Source organism: Lates calcarifer, linkage group LG2 (assembly GCF_001640805.2).
Source record: "Lates calcarifer isolate ASB-BC8 linkage group LG2, TLL_Latcal_v3, whole genome shotgun sequence".
NCBI classification, from domain to species: Eukaryota; Metazoa; Chordata; class Actinopteri; family Centropomidae; genus Lates; species Lates calcarifer.
Window position 1 is genome coordinate 18,577,528 of NC_066834.1, and position 18,599 is coordinate 18,596,126.

The 18,599-nt window shown below is 40.1% G+C and overlaps 1 protein-coding gene across 4 annotated transcripts in view; it reads right to left on the bottom strand.

Moving 5' to 3' along the window:
- Positions 1 to 18,599, bottom strand: part of phkb (phosphorylase kinase, beta) — a 91,505-nt gene that overhangs the window by 59,903 nt on the left and 13,003 nt on the right. For all 4 annotated transcript variants that reach the window (XM_018697422.2, XM_018697423.2, XM_018697424.2 and 1 more), the window contains 6 exons: positions 15,923 to 16,022; positions 12,141 to 12,248; positions 11,142 to 11,222; positions 8,044 to 8,159; positions 4,395 to 4,458; positions 1,464 to 1,559 (listed from right to left, as the gene is read on the bottom strand). In XM_018697422.2, coding sequence (XP_018552938.1) covers positions 1,464 to 1,559; positions 4,395 to 4,458; positions 8,044 to 8,159; positions 11,142 to 11,222; positions 12,141 to 12,248; positions 15,923 to 16,022 — 565 coding nt within the window. The remainder of the gene's footprint in view (positions 1 to 1,463; positions 1,560 to 4,394; positions 4,459 to 8,043; positions 8,160 to 11,141; positions 11,223 to 12,140; positions 12,249 to 15,922; positions 16,023 to 18,599) is intronic.

The following is an 18,599-nucleotide window of genomic DNA, read 5'->3' on the forward strand; positions in this document are numbered from 1 at the left end:
TAATGAATGATGACATTTAGTAGCGCTTTTTTAACAAGACTAGAAGTATAGTAAGAAAATGAAAAGATTTCCAAAAATATTTTCACATTTTAAAACAAGACAAATGCTGTGTCTCAATATCTGTGAGTATGTACACTCACACTTCCTATTTTGAGCGCAGACGTGTGTTCACACTGACACATATGGAAGCACGCAGTGCTCTACAAGCGCTTGGATGGTGCACTCAAAACAAACAAAAAGCTGAGTGAACTCTTTTCACCCTCAATGGTCACCATCTAGGCTCTGTGGCGGAACAAGAGGTAGCACCAACAATTTTCCAAATTGTGAAAATAGCAGTTGAAGGAGGACATGTCTTTGGTGCAGATGGTGGCATAATTTCCATGTTGTGTAAAACAGGAGGATACAAGTAGAACATTAATTTCAGTAAGTGAACAAAGCAGCAGGCGTATATTTTGGAGGTCAATAACTGCGGTCACATGCTGGGATCGCCATTTTTGGTATGTGCACAATGGCCATGTTATTTGGAGACAACACTATCCTGTTGAAATTCATGTGCTATTCCAATTAGTATACTGTGTACACAGTGTACTGCATTTAAGTGTACTGAATGAGGTATCCTGTTTCAAACACAGTTAAAGAGCCATACTAAGTGCTCATTGTGGTTGTACCTATGCACCGTTATGCTTTGAGTTAAATGTTAACATCAGCATGCTAACATGCTCACAGTGACAAGCAGGTCAGTCATCTTAGATTAGCATATAAGCATGCTAAAATTTGCTAATTAACACTAAACACAAGTATAGCTCAGGCTAATAGGAATGTTATTAGTTCAGATCAGGTCAGGTAGTTGATATGGACAAAATATTTTTTTTGATGAGTCAGAGGATCACAAAAGTTGTTACAATTCATCCTGGGAGGAACACAAATGTCTGTACAACATATCACTTCAGTCTATCCAATAGCTGTTGAGACATTTTACTTAAAACCACAAATGTTAAACTCTTGGTAAAGAGTCAAAGGATCGCCAGAGTCTGTAGGATTCATCCTCTGGGGAACATGAATGCCTATAAAAAGATTTACGGAAATCCATTTAATAGGTGATATTTCACAAATAAACAAAAATGTAAACCTGCTGGTGGCGCTGGGGGAAAAGTGATTAAAATCAGCAGAATTAATTCTGTGCAGACCATCAAGGGATACAATGTTGAGATGTTGAGATATTTCAGTCTTGACCAAAGTGATGGACCAACTGACATTGTTATCCCTAGAGCTGCTGCACTAGCATGGTGAAAAAGAGATGCATTTTTTGACTCCTAAGCTGATCTGTACATTATAAGCACATAAGTGCAGCTTTGTTGATAATCTCCACCAATCATCACAGTTAGCGTGGCTTGTACTAAGCTAAGTTTTTAACAATTCATCAGATAATTTTCATAGATGCACAGATAGATGGATGGACTTACATGGGAGCGAGACTCCCGGGGAAGCAGGGAGCAGAGGGTTTGTCTGTTCCTGTTGTGGGCGTCCAGATCCACAAATATCACAGACCACGAACAGCCCTGCAGAGCAAAACACATACACAGATAACATCCCAGACACAGCTAAACTCTCCACCTTTCTCAGGTACAGCAACAACAACATACACACACCCGCAAAGATACACAAAAAGTCCTCCTACACTTGTCAGAAAAACAAGCAGTAAAATGGCTAAAATGACTTTGAACCTACTTTAAGGCCTCCACCATCACACCTCCACACATCAAAACACACTCTTCCACTGTATAACCAGGCTGATATTTTTGGGTTGCATATGCTTTTGAAGTACAGTGTGGGAGTGCTTGAACAAGAGTGAGTCGAGAGTCATCGTATCACTTGAAAAGTCCCCATCTGCAAAAACGAAGTGCTGCTACTACAATTCAGTCTGTCTGTCCAGTGCACTTAAATACCTCTGAGATAGAGAAGGGGGCAGTTTATATTCTTACTTAGAAAGGCAAGGTATCAAACCATTTCTGGTTCTAAAAAGCTGGTCCAGTCCACTTCATCGCCCCATTAGCAGTGCTTACATAAAACCAACTGAGTCACTCCTGCAACCTGCTAAGCAGTTTCTAATGTAAGTCAGATGCATTATGTATGAATATTGCCAGAGTCTATTTTTTTTCTTCCAAAAACAGGTCCAGCCAGGGCTTTTAGTCAAATCAGCAAGCTTCCCTGTAGCAATTTGCATAGTGCAGTGGATTGCTGGCCACCGATGTAGGCAGCTATGTGACATGTCGGTGAAATGACCCTCTCGGGGAAACCTTTGCTGCTGTTATAGCAGCAGAGTAAAAAGTCACCATGTAAGATGGAGATGCCTTGGATATGTGCTGTTTAGACTGTGGTTTCATTTAATGGGTTAATCATTTCTTTTTTATAAAAATGAACAGTCGAAACAGTCTTGGTTAATCATTTAATACTTTCACCTAGAATCTGGGTACTAACAACAACAAAACTTTTTTTTTTTTTTCCCAAATAAGAACAGCTGAGATTTCCATTTACGGTAAAATTGCACTTTAGTTTGCTTCACTTGAGTTAAAATAGAAGATTTTTTAAATGGAAATTTAAATGAAAGTAATAGATAAATAACACAAACAAAAGATGGACATCTAAAAAAAGATAAAAGCAATAAAAAAAATACAAAGATTTATACAGTAGATTCTGTAGTAAAGTGTTTGTGGTTATAGATCAGTCCTCTTCATCTTTATTTTGGTAAAATAGCTCAACTATTGTTTTGAGGCGATTAATCTTCCTCGTCAAACACAAGAAAATTTCACTTCAATCTGGAAACACCTTCCACTGATATTCACAACTGTTATTGTGCTTAAATGTGTCTGACTGGTTGAGCTTGTTTTTAAAACATTTGTCTTCAGAGTTAGCATCTGCATCATCCTGTTCAGTGAGGCTTCTGAAATTCAGCAACATCAAAAAAAAAAAAAAATCTTATTGTTGCTGAAAACTCTGCCATAAAGAGGCCAAGAGCACCTAGCTGGATTAAGTTAGGTGTGTGTCCGCTCCACTACATCCCTACTCTTGACTGGGTGTGAATTAGGTGACAATCTCCAGACAGACAGTGGAACCTGTTCGGATTTGATTGTCCAGCCGTGTGTACACAGCTCTGTGAATTTAATGACTGGCTTTAAAGTTGAACGATCCTCCTCTTGGTGAGATCAATTTTTATCCGCCCAGTTCAATTTGACACACCGCAAAGCTGCTATCTTTGCATCTGTTGTGTGACTCAGGGGGGGATCATGGCAAAATCAAAACCTCAGGAAACTGAAGGCTCCATGTCCATTCATCTAGTACAAAGGCTAAATGTGACACACGCCCATAAGAGTCTGCAGCCGGTGTAAAATGTGATAGCGGAGTTCAAAATGTACTGAATGTTCCAGTTAAAGCGGTTGGGGGAGTTGCATTTGGTGTTGGAAGGCTGAGAGTCAGCTGGGAAATCAAGATTGATAGAGATCATTTATAAGCAACTGAATGGCTTGTAGTACTTCCATTCCCAGAGAGGGACAAGAAACCGGATGAGACACACACTTGCAGAAGCCCCACACAGCATGGATCCCAATACAGCCACCTATATAAACTGACTGTTTCCAGAGAAACTGAGCTCACTGACAACATCTATTTTCAGGCATGGTTAAGCTACTTATTTTGCAGCTGATAAGACTAGAAACACAAACATCTACTTTAATATACACTCATCCTTACATCTGCATAGGATGATAACACTCCAAATTCAGATGCATTAAATGGCTGGAGAAGCCATCGCTGGCTAATGCCCAAGTGGAGAAAAGCGGAAGAAAAGATAATAAGAGAGGAGGCTTGCTAAGTGGAAGGCTTCATTTTCCAATCCATTAGCAGGTGTAATGAATGTCCCCGTTTTTCCTCCACTCCACAGAAGCAAGACAAAAAGACACACATCCACTAATGGACACTGTATAGCAGGCCGGGAGATTTGGAGGGAAACCGGGAACAAACATCAACTGTGGCCATCGATCAAAGTCTCCAGTAACACAAACAATTTGCTGAGCCAAACACAAACGTCCTCTTGAACAAACAGTTTTGTATCGATGACAGCAGCGCTAATTATTCTGATGATGTCTACTTGTTAAAACAGGCACGCCTTTCCGGAAATTCACCTGCTGAGGGCGCTGCACCCATCGGGTGTACAGTATCTCGCTGATATATGGTGCTGTAAGGGGCCTCTGCAAATTTCAATTAGAAACTAGGACGTCTATCTATAATGCAATCTTGCGTCGTGTGACACGATTAGACAGGAGACAAATACAAGTGTGTCTTGATATACAGTATGAGGAGGAGGAAATGTGCAAGGAGTGGGTGAATTATTCAAGTACCTGGTTTCCAAACAGGTTGAATCCGTTGATGGCTTCCAGAGCAGCTTTAGCCAGACCCACAGAGCTGCAAAGGGAAGAAACACTGAGAATTACACAACACACAATAAGCAGATTTCACTACCATTGATGCACAATGGGACAGGTGTAAAAGAGTATTTTGCAGTTCACAAGAGTGACAACAAATATGGTATTTTGATGCAAGCACTCATACAAACCATAAGTGTCTTTCATTTGTCAGAAGCCAAAAACAAGAAAGCACTCAGAATCGCACTTGAATCTTAAATGGCTATCTGTTAGGATTCAATAAAGCTGAAGGCTCCTGAGAGTGTGGTCTACTGTAGATAATGGATCTCTCAGAAAAAAAAAAAAAAAAAACCCTTATACCGAATTTCACACTGGCTGGCTACTGTGATTGCAATGCAGACTAAATGTGAATCAATTTCACTGTCATTTTGTTTCCCTTTCTACCCTGCTAAGATTTCCCTAGGAAAGAAACACAGGGATGAAAAAAACTGCAAGAAACTTGGCGATGACTGGTGGTAGATCTGCTGATGTATCAAAATGTATTCAATACCATTAGTGGAGCCTGAATCGATGCTTAAGAGGACAGAGGATGGCTGGCTAATTCAGCCTGGAAACAAGCTCTGCTGAAACTAGCTCTGCGTAACACACACATGTACACACACGCGCATACGAAAATAGCCAGTACTGGTCAGCAAGGCTGTCAGCACCTCACACAAAGACAGAGGAGATATGATGCTTGCTGAGGAAACAGGAGGTTAAAAAAGTGATACTAGGAAACAGGACCAAAACAACATCATGATGCAACAGTTTCAAACTGACAGATGAAGATTCGCATGATGAAAATGTTGCTGTAGACTGTTTGCCCATGAGCTCATATTGTAGACTGCACAACAATATTCTGCTACTCTTACAGTAAGTGCATATACATACAGTACTGCAGTTCATATCCCAGTCGAGGTCATATCAGGTTAAATGCTTCATATGCTTCTTAATATTTCATACTTGAAGTGGGCCCCCACAGAACCTCTTGTGCTCGGTGTATTGTGTATGAACCCTGTCTCCCCAGGTTTGGGTGTGTGTTTATAAAGCACAACAAGCTGTTAACACAGCTATAATTTATATTTTCATAATAATATGTATCAGTTGACTATATGAATACAGCGTAACCATGTGAAAGGGGAATTATAGGATCATTTTCAGTGGCAGTAGGCAGCTGTTCTCAGCAAAAAAAGACCCTTAAAAACCTACTGTACACAACCAAGTCTATTTAACATACATACTTAACTGAAGCCAGATATTTCCCTCAGGAGTCGGTAGAGACTAAATACAAAATGTTTTTAAAAAGAAAGCGTGAAAAAAAGAGATAGAGAGTGAATATTAGACTTACATTCATTGAAAAAGACTCCAAATGAATGATAATGTTGGTCTGTAACTATTAAATGTATAAATAATCAAATGTTTACTAGCAAATCAAATAAAAAGGAAATATGCAAAACTCTGCTTTTAACTTTGTGTTTGGTTGATGAGAGTGGTAAGACTAACCAAAAACAGTTACAGACAGCTGATAAGACAAACAATAAGGTAAAAGATGATAAAATGCTCCATAAAGCTGAGGGGAACTACACTTGGGTGAAAGCTATTTGTGGGTTCATTACTAGGACTGTCCCATTTTACTTTAAAAACAAATTTGAACCAATTTTGTCAGGCAATTATAACCAGTCACATAGTAGGGATTTTAACATAATAATAATAACAACATAAAGCACATTACAGCACAGTCACACTCATTATTATTTCAGTTCACACTGTTGTGAACTAAAAAAAATACTATCATCAAATATTCATGAACATATGAACACCATACTGTTTTTCTATTTGTAATAAAATGACACTTATCTCATCACAACTTGAGATATTTTTCAAGAAACCCTGATGCTTATGAGATTAGACACGCTGCTTTAGATAACACAGCTCCAGTTTTAGCCATTTGACTGAGAGTGATGATAAACATGAGGCAGGAGCAAATAAAATTAATCATTTGATTTGATATGGACAAATGAATACTCTGCCAAAATGAACACATCCTTTCCTGTTCATTTCCACTGAGCTCTTTTCTGCCCACTGGCACTCACTGGGAGTAGAAATGACTGCTCAATTTGATCATTTACACAGATCTTGTTTACATGGAACCACTCTGAATCTGTCCCTGCCACAGCTCACTATTTGCATACGGCATTTTAATTGGTATTACGCAACTGTATGTAGAAGCTAGCTCACTAATTGTGGGAATCCAGAGCATGACCACAAGGGGAGGAAATACAAGAAGCACAACACACTGTGCCTCTTCACCACATTGAATTTTTTATCTTTTCTGGAGGATATCTCGGCAAGCTGCTGCCAATAGCCTTGGATTGTTGGAGGAAGAAAAAAAACATGCTTCCCAGAGATAAGCAATGGTAGAAATTGAGGATCTTTATCAAGACACTGAGGGAGTAGAGGGAGGCCCGTTCGACCTTGGATGATAAATCAGTTAAGAGCACATAACAAAAACTCACTGAAATCTGAGTTCACTGGCTGGGGACAGTGCTGGTGTTTTAGCATGTGGTCCAACATCTTTTTCATCATAAAAGTTAATAGTTCAGACTGTTGATCCGTTGCCTTTGATTCAACACGGGCTATTTTATCACTGATAGAGGTTATGTAGTTGCCAAACTGTGCTGATTTGAAATTTCCATCGGTGAATAAGCTTTAAAACTGACATACCAAACATAACTACACCTCATCAGATCAGATTTCTATCATTTTTCACCCATAAATGCTGCTACTTTTTTTTTGCAAAGATGCTTTTTTCACTTACTCCATGTCAAGAAGGGGAAAGTGAGAGGTAACAGTCCAATTTCTGATGAGATACGATGTTAGAAAGGTGTTGGTATGTTAGAATTGTTTTCTTTGAGAGTCCTCGCAAAACCAACAGCAGGACTAACAGGAGGTTTATGGAACAAGGGGAAAAAAGCACATTCGCCTGACACTGTAAACACACATTAGATCAACTACATTTGTGCATTTCAGTCCATGTGTATGGCTTAATGGTTAATTCATAGTGTTTGGAGCTAATTTCAAGAAGATGGTGCTGCCCTCCTGATGGTTCTCTTTCCAAGATCAGTACTGACCCACAATGCAGACAGAATTAGGGAGTTCAAAGAAACTCCCTAATTCTGTCTGGTTTGTGGTGGTGTGAAAAATAAACAAGCTACTATGATATATATATATATATATATATATATTTATTTTATATATATATTATATATATATATATTATATATATATATATATATACATATATATATATAGATAGATATACTAGGAATCTAATTGCATTATTTTTACATCATGCTTCCCAGCAGCACTTAGGAGAAAATAAATCTTATTTCTGTCAAATTTTCCCTGTAGTTTCTCTGTGATATGAGTTTTACTTCTCATTTATTGACACCAGTATACACTGGTGAATGGTAAACTACGTTACAGCTGGCAGCAGAGATACAGAGAACACTGATAAAGTGTTGTGGATGTTATACATATGCCTTCTCTATGACTTTTTTTTTGTGTTGCTGGGCTATTGACTGACCTGGAATGCAGCTCAGTGCTGCCGTTGTTGTATTTGCTGCCTCGCTCCCACATGCCGTAGTCAGGCACCCTGTAGGCCCTCTCCACACAGAACACCAGGTTCTGGATGAAGGAAACCTGCACATAGAAAGCACACATCAAACACAGGAAGGCATGGCCATCGGGAATGAATGCAACACACAACTGCTTACAAACACAGCATCTTACACATAAAGACACACATACACATACACAGGGGGTCATATATCCAGGGTAGTAAAAATGTTTCTATACACACATATGCAGTCACACAATTTAAGCTGCAGCTGCTCATACGCACATATATGCATTCACAGTAAAATATGACCTTTGCTATTGATCTAGGTATCTGGGTAGACATGTGTAACCCTCCCTCTCATTAGAAAGGTTGGTAAAGTGAACAAGAAAGCTGATCAGTGCTTAAGGTCAATCTCACCCTGCAGCCACAGACAAGGTGTAATTAAGTAGTAAACTGTGGCAGTATGTGAAGCTATAGTTTCATTGCCTTGTCAACTACCCCTGACGAGACTGAACGTACACATATCACAACATCCATTTATAGTAACATTTTAATTATCGGAGTATCACCCTTTCATTACAGACTGTGAGAACTCATCAGCAGTGTCCTTGATTTCATCGCAAAAAAAAAAAATAAAGTTGTAATTAGCAGAGTTAGGGAGTTTCTCGTATCCATCATCAAGCCCGCACCGGTTGTGCCGCAAAACGCTGTATCTGAGAGAGACATGTCAAAATCAATAGGCACATCTAGGAAAAACTAAAAAGGAGAGACATAAAATGTGTGATGACTTAAAGGCCTTAAATCATTAAAAAGACCTCAAAGTAGCAGCGCATGTGTGTGTGTGTGTGTGTGTTCTTGACTGATGGGAGATTTAATCTAGAATGACAAAGCAGGGGAGAGAAAAAGAGAGAGATGAGAGAGTGAAAGAGAAAGACAGAACCTGTGTAAGGACTTAAATAGGCCAGTCTGCGAAGGAGGGCAGGGAAAGAGGGAGTAAAGCAGATGAGGCTGGGAAAGAGAGAGAAAGGTGTTTGCTGGGTCTCTTATTTGGGGTTTTATGAGTGGAGTGATTAACGAGGGGAACTTTTTAGTATCTTAATGGTATCTTAATGAATGTTACTGCCCACCGGCCAAACGAGCCTCTCTGTCTCCCCGGTACTAGACGAACGTTCCCGGCTGCACTGCTTTTTTTGGAGGAAGTTTGCACACAGGGGCACATTTGCAGAAGCACACTACATGTGCTTTTACATCTGCATTTACCCATGTGCCAGCAGCACTGTGAGGGTGAAAAAATGCATACACCTGTATTATGTGGAAAGAACACAGGCTGAGATACACACAAGCTAATGAGACGCTCCATTTCATGCTGCATGAGACTGAAAATGGCATCTGGAAGGAGGTCGATAGTGCATCTTCTCAGAGGACAAGCAGCAGCCTTTCTATACCACCTCGAGGAAAAAAAAATACTGCAATGCAGCTTCCAGCTCAGTCAAGTGAACGCCAACGGACTTCACAAGTAGTGGCAGCTAACAACAAACTAATAAATGATGCCGTAATAATGTGATTAGCACAAATGAAACGCATTTCAAACAGCGTTCAGCGAGAAGACAAATCACAAGTCCTTTTGCTCAATGGATTTCATGTTTGTTAATACAAGGATGGGTAAGGGGGGATGGGAGGGGGTTACAGACCGCTTCAGTTTGAATTACACAACCTAATAAGCACTGTTTAAACATGCAAATTAAGGCTGCTGCACAAACTGGGCTGGCCTCATAAAAAAAGTAACGTTGTCAATTTCTTTCTGCCATCAGGAGTGAGAAATGGAGAAAAATGCGAGGTTGTTGGAGTTGGGGGGGGGCAGGGGCCTCTGTAAACAAAGTGAAGACTGCATGCACTAATTGGTTAGTGGCATAATGTTTTACCATGTCCTTACTTTCTTAAGATAAGCCCAATCTAGTAAACAAATGGATTCCTTTACCAGCGGCACAATTTTCACCGCTGCATGGCGGTAAGTAAAGCTGTGAATGAGCAGACTATAAAAACTAACAGAATTAATGAAGTTCCAACTGCTCCTGAGGGCCACACAATAAACAGCACAGTGTGTAAACTTAACAGCTACGTCGCCTTGTTGTTTTATTAAGAGCCTAACATAAAGAAGACAGAAACTGACAGGGAACAGATACATCAAACTCAGAAGGAAACCATTCAAAGAGGCTTTTCAGTAATAGTCTGAATAAGTTGGTGTGCTGCCAAATAAGATGTTACCGGTTCGATTCCCAGGAGGACATTTAATCCCCCCCACAATGAAATCATCTAAACGTTTCCCTGTTGAAAGTCAATTGAGCGGCTCAGCAAAAATATAAATGTGAGCCGGGCTATAAAAGTGAGATACTGTCCCCTGATCCTGCATTTGTGTCGGCTCTAGAATATCTGTGGGGGATTTAGGGTACATTTAACTGGCTCTACAAACCCCCAGGTCTCTACTCTAGCATCTAGTTGGATCCTCAGAAGGTAGCATCACATCATTTTACATTTGTGAATTTCAGTGGTTACACAATTTGTTTAAGAACAATTAGAGTTTGAGAGTGATGCATTTAAACAATAACATTTTTTTCCTGCAGTTTACTGCTTCAGGACATATCGCAGGCTATGACGACGCTGTGTATATACATTTTTGATTCAGTACTCAAAGACATACAGTACACTGTCAAGTCAAGCAGGAGGAAATACGACTAAAACCAAAGTCAGAGTCAGAGTCCTGCAGAGTTCACAATCCATACAACAGCTGTTACATGGAATTTAACTGGTTTTCACTCATTTGATACAGCTCTAAACATATGTATTCTGAAATACATACAGTATACTTAACATTGGCAGTAAGGAAAAAGTAGCATTTTACATGGGAAACAAGAAAATTAGTTGTTTTAAACCATCTGGGACCTAAGATGGATGTTGATTGCTGCTAATGGATTGGCCAGAAAATATCAGACCAATAAACAGAACAGGGTATAAACCCCTTGTGTCCAGAATCATCCTGGCAGTCATTTCAGTGCCTTGTTTACCTCATCAGTGTTGTAAATGATCTGCAGACCAGAGCAGATCATCTCCACCAGGTACAGCAGAAACAGAGAAACGGCATCGATCTGCAGCAATGACAGAGGGAAGGAGGGACAGAGGGTGAGCAACCATTAAAAAAATTACTGTCATTTGTACACAGTGTGATAATTCCAGATTCGTCAATGCAGCTGTCTTTGATTTCCTACACAGTGTAGAGGCTGAGGTGTGAGCTTTATACATCAATAATGCAATTTCCTTCATGGTAAAGTTGGAAAAGAAATAACAGCCAAGAAATAAATGAATTTATAGTAAGTGCTTAACCTCTGCACAGCTTTGATGATTTTTTAGCTTTTCTTTGTCACAGGCAAGTAACCTTGTGGTTTTATTTTGATTTTCTATCCAGCTCTGCTGATGTATGGGCCACCCTTCACTAGATATGAAGTCTCCATCCAGACATTACACACCAAATTGACCTCTGTCCATACCAGTGACAGAAGAATAAGTCTTTACTGCCAATTTAATGCACATCCTCCTCTGAGGACAAGTCAATTTTCCAACTGTGCATGCAACTGTACCCGAGACACTCGAAAACAAAACCTGTCACTGAGATATTGATTAGCTAATTTGTTAATCCTGGTGCACATTCATCTTTAGTGAGGTTCACTTCTCATAGAGTTTCTTCCCTGACCACAGTCAGTGACATTGTTCCTAATGTTGTTACATCAGTATATAACCACATATAAAACCACAGATAAAACCAGAGTAATGAGGTGTCTTTACATAAGCAGTAAAACCTGTGTCTTTGGCCTTGAGAAGCTTCTAATCTTTGTACATATGATCACTCCATCTGGATATTTTATTGAGATGGACAGCTAGTAATGAATATATCAAAAACACACACACACATGCATATTGTGTAAACAAACATATGTTAAAAGTTAATTTTATTATTTCATTGAGGGTTGCCTCATTTCTTCACTTGTCTGCTCTGCTCGCTGGCTGACCTGCAGGTGGTGGTAGTCGCTGTAGGAGTAAACCTCGTCACCAGTGTCTACATTAAACACCGAGTGCAGACACTTCGAGGGGCTGGGATCCTGTTTAAACTGCTCCACCTGGTGAAAGAGATACACAGGCACAGAGAGGAAAGGATGAGAGAGAGAGGTCAAAGATGAGCGGTGAGCAGTGAAAGAGAAGGAGAGACAGAGGGCATTTACTGTCAATTCATTTCAAGGACACAGCACAGCAGCAGCCTTTAACACATTCAAAAATGCATACTCAGAAAACTTGTGTATGATAATGAATCTCTGCTGTAACATCTGTTATGTGCCACTGACTATTGTGTTTGTTAGTTATTGAGGGCACCTCCTCCCTGACTCCAGTCACTACTTTATTTCAACCGACACTTCGTCGCACCAAAACGTCTTTTGGTGCTTAAATTTTCTGTTTAAGCTGCCACTTAAACATTTTTTTTAATTTTTTTTTTAGCTCTTGCATGTTACTGACCCCCATGTGCTTTCGGTGCTTAAATTTCTCCTCCGATTAAAACTGTTTTCAATACCTCTGCTTGAAGAGCTACTTCAGCTACTCTCAATGCTTCAACTTCATCCACAACTATATCCACCTTTGGCACGAGTGATTCCGGTGGAACTGTAACTGTTCATGGCCTCAATGACTGTTCGTGGACTCCACTACCCCTCCAGTGACACACATTGTACATAATATGTTGTTTCTCACATAAAATAAACTGGAGCAGTCAGTAACATGTCTGCCCTGAACAATAACCTAGGCAGATACACTCTACAATATAACATAGTATGCTGTGAAGAAGATAAGGGTCAGATTTAGGGCAACCGATATGACTTGGTTTATAACAAACACATAAAAAACCCTGCACAACATGTTAGTTGTGTTCAGTGGTTTGTTGGTGGCTTCGTGTGTATGTGTGTTTGTTGCATCGACTCGACTGCACACCAAATCACGGCTAGTCCGCCAGCCCCGTCGCGCAGAGTTATAAATAATTGGCCCTTTGTCCCATTTTTACCTCGTTTGTTTCTCTTCTCCCCACCTCCCTTGCTGCTCTCTCCATCGTCAAGCCCCCAATCGCTGTCTTCATTTTTCTTTCTACCTCCCACCCTCCCTCTCTCCTCACTTCTATCCCTCTTTCCCCCCATACTTCCTATTATTCACCCTCCTTTTTCTTTATTGTCCCCCTTGCTCTCTGTGTCTTGATCTCTTCTCTCAGACTCCCCTTTTCTCCTCTTCTTCTTTCCTCTGGCACTCTACCCCTGCCCATTTTTTTGTCCCTCTCTCTCTCTTTTTCTCTCCTAGTCAGGTCATAGTGGAGACCCTCTGTCCCACTTTTACTGAAACTGCTCCACTTTGTGCCATCCCACAGCGGCTAATATGAGTGTGTGTGCATATGTGTGAGTGACTGAGGGGGAGGTAGAGAGTAAGAGAGCTACCTCAGTCAGCATCTAATAATAGGTCCGGCTGTTTATGTTTCTATAAACCTACTTTTGTGCAGAGGTCTCTCTGATTCTCGCTCCAGCAGAGCCACAGTGTCAAGTGGATCTACTCTCAGGATTTTCTGAGAGGCCCTAGATCTTGCTTATTGTTTCAAGTGCTGCAATGCGCCAGTATGGGCTTCAAATTAGTGAAATGCCTGCTGCTCCACACAGCAATGGGTTACTGTACAAGTTCGCCTTCATGCGTTTATTTTACATCTACAGCCCACACAAAACTCCTGTATCTCACTGAGCCAATTAGCAGGCTGTTACTTGTAATTTCTGGTTATACAGGAGATAAATTTGATTTTCTAAAAACAAAACAGGGCCAGAGCCGAGTTTACAGCAGTAACTCAGAGAGTAGGCAGTCGAGAATAAGGCATCAACCCACACCTTTTACACTACAGGAAGGTTGGACACCTGTGGTTTATCATGTGAACCAGCTACCGCAAAAGTTGGAAAATCTGCCTGCAAGAGGCTGATGTAATGCTACCACTCTAACATCAAAACAAAGGAAATGACATTCAAAACAGCATAATAGCATTATTCTTGATGTCTTGACATTTATGTATTCTCAACAATGGCATTTTCTCTGAATAAAGCAAGTGGTGGTTATGCATTGAGCTCTTTACTTTGCTGAAAATATTTTTCCTCAATCAGCTTGTGAGAAATTTGTTTTTTTGGAAACATAATGCTGCTTCGATTAGGTTAGGTAAAATCAACACTGACTTGGAAGTATGATGACCCATGGGAACTATGGCCGAGTGTTACTGAATGCTAAACTGACTATGTGGGATGCAGGATTTAAACCTCAGTCTGAAGTGTCTAAGTCCTTTTGGCTGCCTGCAACCCTGCCCTCCAGAAATGACATTAATACACAACTAAACTGCAACAGCTAATATGTCTAGTTGCAAATGCAGTCACTGGCTGGATTATGTTCACAGGCAATGAATGAATAAATGAAGCTCTACATTTATTAATGGCAGCAGAATTGCTATGAGGTGGTTGGAGTGGATGTGCATGTTAAATATACAACTGTTAGACCAGGGTTCACAACTAGAGCCCAGCCTGTGGGTAGATTTAGACAACAAAAGCGCTTTGGTTAGCTTGCTAGGGAAAGACTGTAGTCTTAGTTAAATGTAAATAAATACTTTGTGTCTGAAGTCCCTGTGATCATCTTCTGTATCAAACCAGACCATAACCTGCTGTGGGTACCTAAACATAACCATAAAAAAAGTTTAATAATGCTGTAGTCACTACAAATGGATATTGTACAGCAAGATCAGATATTGTGGCAGAAAACAAATATGTTGTCTGTTGTTGGCTGGAATTACATTTCCTACAAAACATATTTGTTGTTGCAGTTTAGTTGTATCGCAGTGTAATTTCTAGGAGACAGGTTTGCTGCCTGAGATTATTTTATACTTTTGCATTCTGTAGCTTTCTGTCAGCAGTGGAAGTAACTGAATAAAAATCAGCCCTACCAGCTAACAAACTGACTCACACTATTCACAATCTTTCAGTAAAATTCAGTAATTCTAAAGGAGAGTACCTTGGTTTCTTATACACCATAATGTAGGTTGGCAGTGGGGACCAGCTGCTGCATTTGTCTCTGTGATATTTGCCCAGCAGTGGCCCCGTGTCACGTCTCCATTAAAAATGCCATGTTCTCCGTAAGTGTTGGAGACGGGGCCGTAACAAACGCTGCTCTGTGTAATTAACTGTGTAAACGCAGCTTTGTAATTAAGACACAGAAAAGCTCTCCCCTAAATTAGGTCGTCAAGGTCGAAGCAAGATGAAACAGAATGGCTCTCAAAGGCACACACTGTACACATGCACGTACACAGTGGTACAACAGACTGCTCTATTAAAAGATGTTGTTCATGAGGAATACAAAAACAGTATACAATTGACATCTGGTTGTGCTTTGGGTACACAAAATGGTGTATTTTGTCATTTTTCATTCACAGCCCACTCATGCACATGCGTCAGGTTTCCTGCAGACGTGGCATGAAATTTCCCCTTCGGAGCAAAAGTCTTTGGCAATTAACAGATTGCTGGTTATTAAGCACTTAGGACTAAAGCAGCCAGCTCCCATTGTCATTTGTTATGATATGAAAGAGGAACCAGATCTGTCCAGTGCTCCAGCTCTGAGAGGCTTTGATGAATAGCAGCTCAGGAATACACCTTTGATCTGTAATACAGTGTGTAATTGCGGGGTGCTTTTATGCAAACATGCAGCATGAAAGCAGGACCTGAGTGGAGGCTGACTAAAAACTCACCTTATCAGCCTGTCTCATGTAGCAGTAGAGGATCCCTCTCATGCACTTGATGGCAGAATGCTCCAATTCATGGGTTCGCCCCATGTCATCATCAATGCGCCTGGTCAATGTGGAAAAGAGGGAAAACACGTGACACGAAGGACACACACTAATTCTCAAAATTAGTCCTGCAAGATATCAGTTACTGTTTGGGTTTTATTGTTGTAGTTTTGGTCCTTTTTTTCTACTTGTTACGTTCTTAACAAAGCAAACAAGGCAAAGAGTAGTAACCCTACCGGGCTTTATGATAACAAAACAAGTCCCTATGTGCATGAGTGATGCTTTAGTATTAGAGGCCTGAAACAAAGTCAAGTGCATTTGACTGTTTGGTCAGGTTTGTCTGGACTAGTGTCAAAGCTTTCTGTTGAACTGTGGTGTGAACCAAACAAGTGGACCTGACAGCACCTAAAAAGGAAGTTTCCATTCGGACCAGTCTGAAATAACATTTCTCTTATTTTTTCATGGGTTATATGTGTCCATCATATAAAATTAATAAATGTACAATAAAGCTTGAAATAATCTGTCAGTCTCTGTCAGGAATTTGATTTTGTCGCATGGATCTACATGGTGTTGACTGTCCAGTACAGTCAGCTGACCTGCCCAATGAATTAGCATTAAAAAGCAACTGTATCTTTTTTCCTCTTGGTGCAGACAAACTGAGCTTAGGTACTGCTGATATCAGGGACTGTTGAGGTAGCAACAGTTTTATCACAAAATAGACTGTCCAAACATTATGCTTGCATGTGTATCATCCCAACTTCTGAGCAAAAATGCATCACAGTAAAATCACTTGTGGACAAGAGTTACTGCGTGGTTTTTAAGAGTGTAATCTTAGTAACATCACTCAGAAGTCAATCAATTATGGTTGCAGTGGCGGTCAGCACATTCCTGGAGGGGCCAGCAGATCTCAAATGCATGACAAAGGTCATCCTAATAATGACTTTGGGTATCGACAGAGGAAAGCCAAGCCACTGAGGTGAAACTTGTTTAAATTTCAGTGGTACCCGGAGCATTAATCACACTGTCTTTTAGATGTGACCCTCCACATCAAAAGTGATTGCAGGCAGAGGGCACAGCAGACAGCTTTTCATCTACCCACATCCTGTTACCAGAATACAAGTATCTAATATTGTAATATGCAGTAACATACCCAGCACTTTTAATTCAATTTTAATTAATCACAAAATTACAATGCGTGTCAGAAAGGTTAGACAACAGCCCAGCCCCCATCAAAAAATCATAACAAATAAAATAAAGAATAAAATGTGACTGGACAAGGTAATGGATAAGACTTATCATGTGTATTTAGAAAAGAAGTTGGTGGCAAATCCAATCCAACTGTAGTCATTGACTCTCATACACACACTCAAACACATGCACAGCAGCTGGGCGTGAAGTAAGTAATGGCACTAGCCAAGCCTGTCAGATGAGAATAATCTTAATTAAATCCCAGTGACAATTCTAATAGGAGGCAGCCATGACTGATGACTGGGATCTGCCGCTGGTCACATCACTGCAGTATGCTCTATTTTTACCCTTCTCTTTCCCTGTCTTCCCCCGATCTCATTTCTTCTCCCTCTCTTATCTCTCCATTCGCTTGATCTCTCCTCTGCCCACCTTATCCTCCAACTCCCTCTCCATATCTTCTCTTTCAGTCTCTCTCTCTCCATATCCTCCCTTTTCCACTCTAGCTCCATCCCTCCATTCTCCCTCTGTCTCTCCATCTTTCTCACCCCTCACCCCCCCTCCTCTGTCCTATTAGAGGCTCATTTTGTGGAAGTGCTCTTTTTCCTAGAAACTAATCACTGGCGAATGCATCAGGACCACAGACAGTTGTTATAGGAGTTTCAGGCCTTTTGACTGCTCTCAGTGAAATATTAATGTGTTCTCCTTGAACCAATAAAGTTATTAAGTAAAATAAAGGTGAAGATCTCAAATCATAGATGCAGATTAAAATGAAAAGGAGGAACACAGTGTAAACAGTAATTGTAAGCAGATGTAGCTCCGGTTTCTCCAGTCTGTTTTGCACATAATGCGCTATGAATGCTCTATAAGTGGTCTACGTGACCATTTTTGTGTTTCACTTTTGTTGTGATGATGGAAAAATGGAATATATCCTTGTCTTTTTGCACATTATTACAGTTTCTCTCACAACTAGTGTGACAAATCTCTGGTGCAGATACACCAAAATTAACCATTTTATTAAGCATAAATCATTAACAGTAATTGAATTTTGATGATTTCATATGTCGTCTATGACTCAGTCCGAAAAAAGACAAAATTGTTATCCAAGCACTGTGTTCACCAAACCCACTGGTTTAGTCTTCATCCTAAAAACTTTCTGTCGGGGGTATGCAGCTTTAACCTCAGTCTCTTCACACAACATTATGCAGAAGCTAATGCTAGCAACAGCTAGTAAAATCCGCTAGCTGCAGTTGCCATTTTAGCCAGCAAAAATGATGGTTGCTGGCTAGAAATGAGACTCTTGTGTTTGTCTTTATCTGTACATATCAGTTAGTCTATCATGCAATATTAACTTAATTAATTACTTAATTAATTAATTAACACAAATATAATACCACACATATTGGAGGTAAAGGTACATTTGTTTCTGTGCATATGAAACAAATCTTGCACA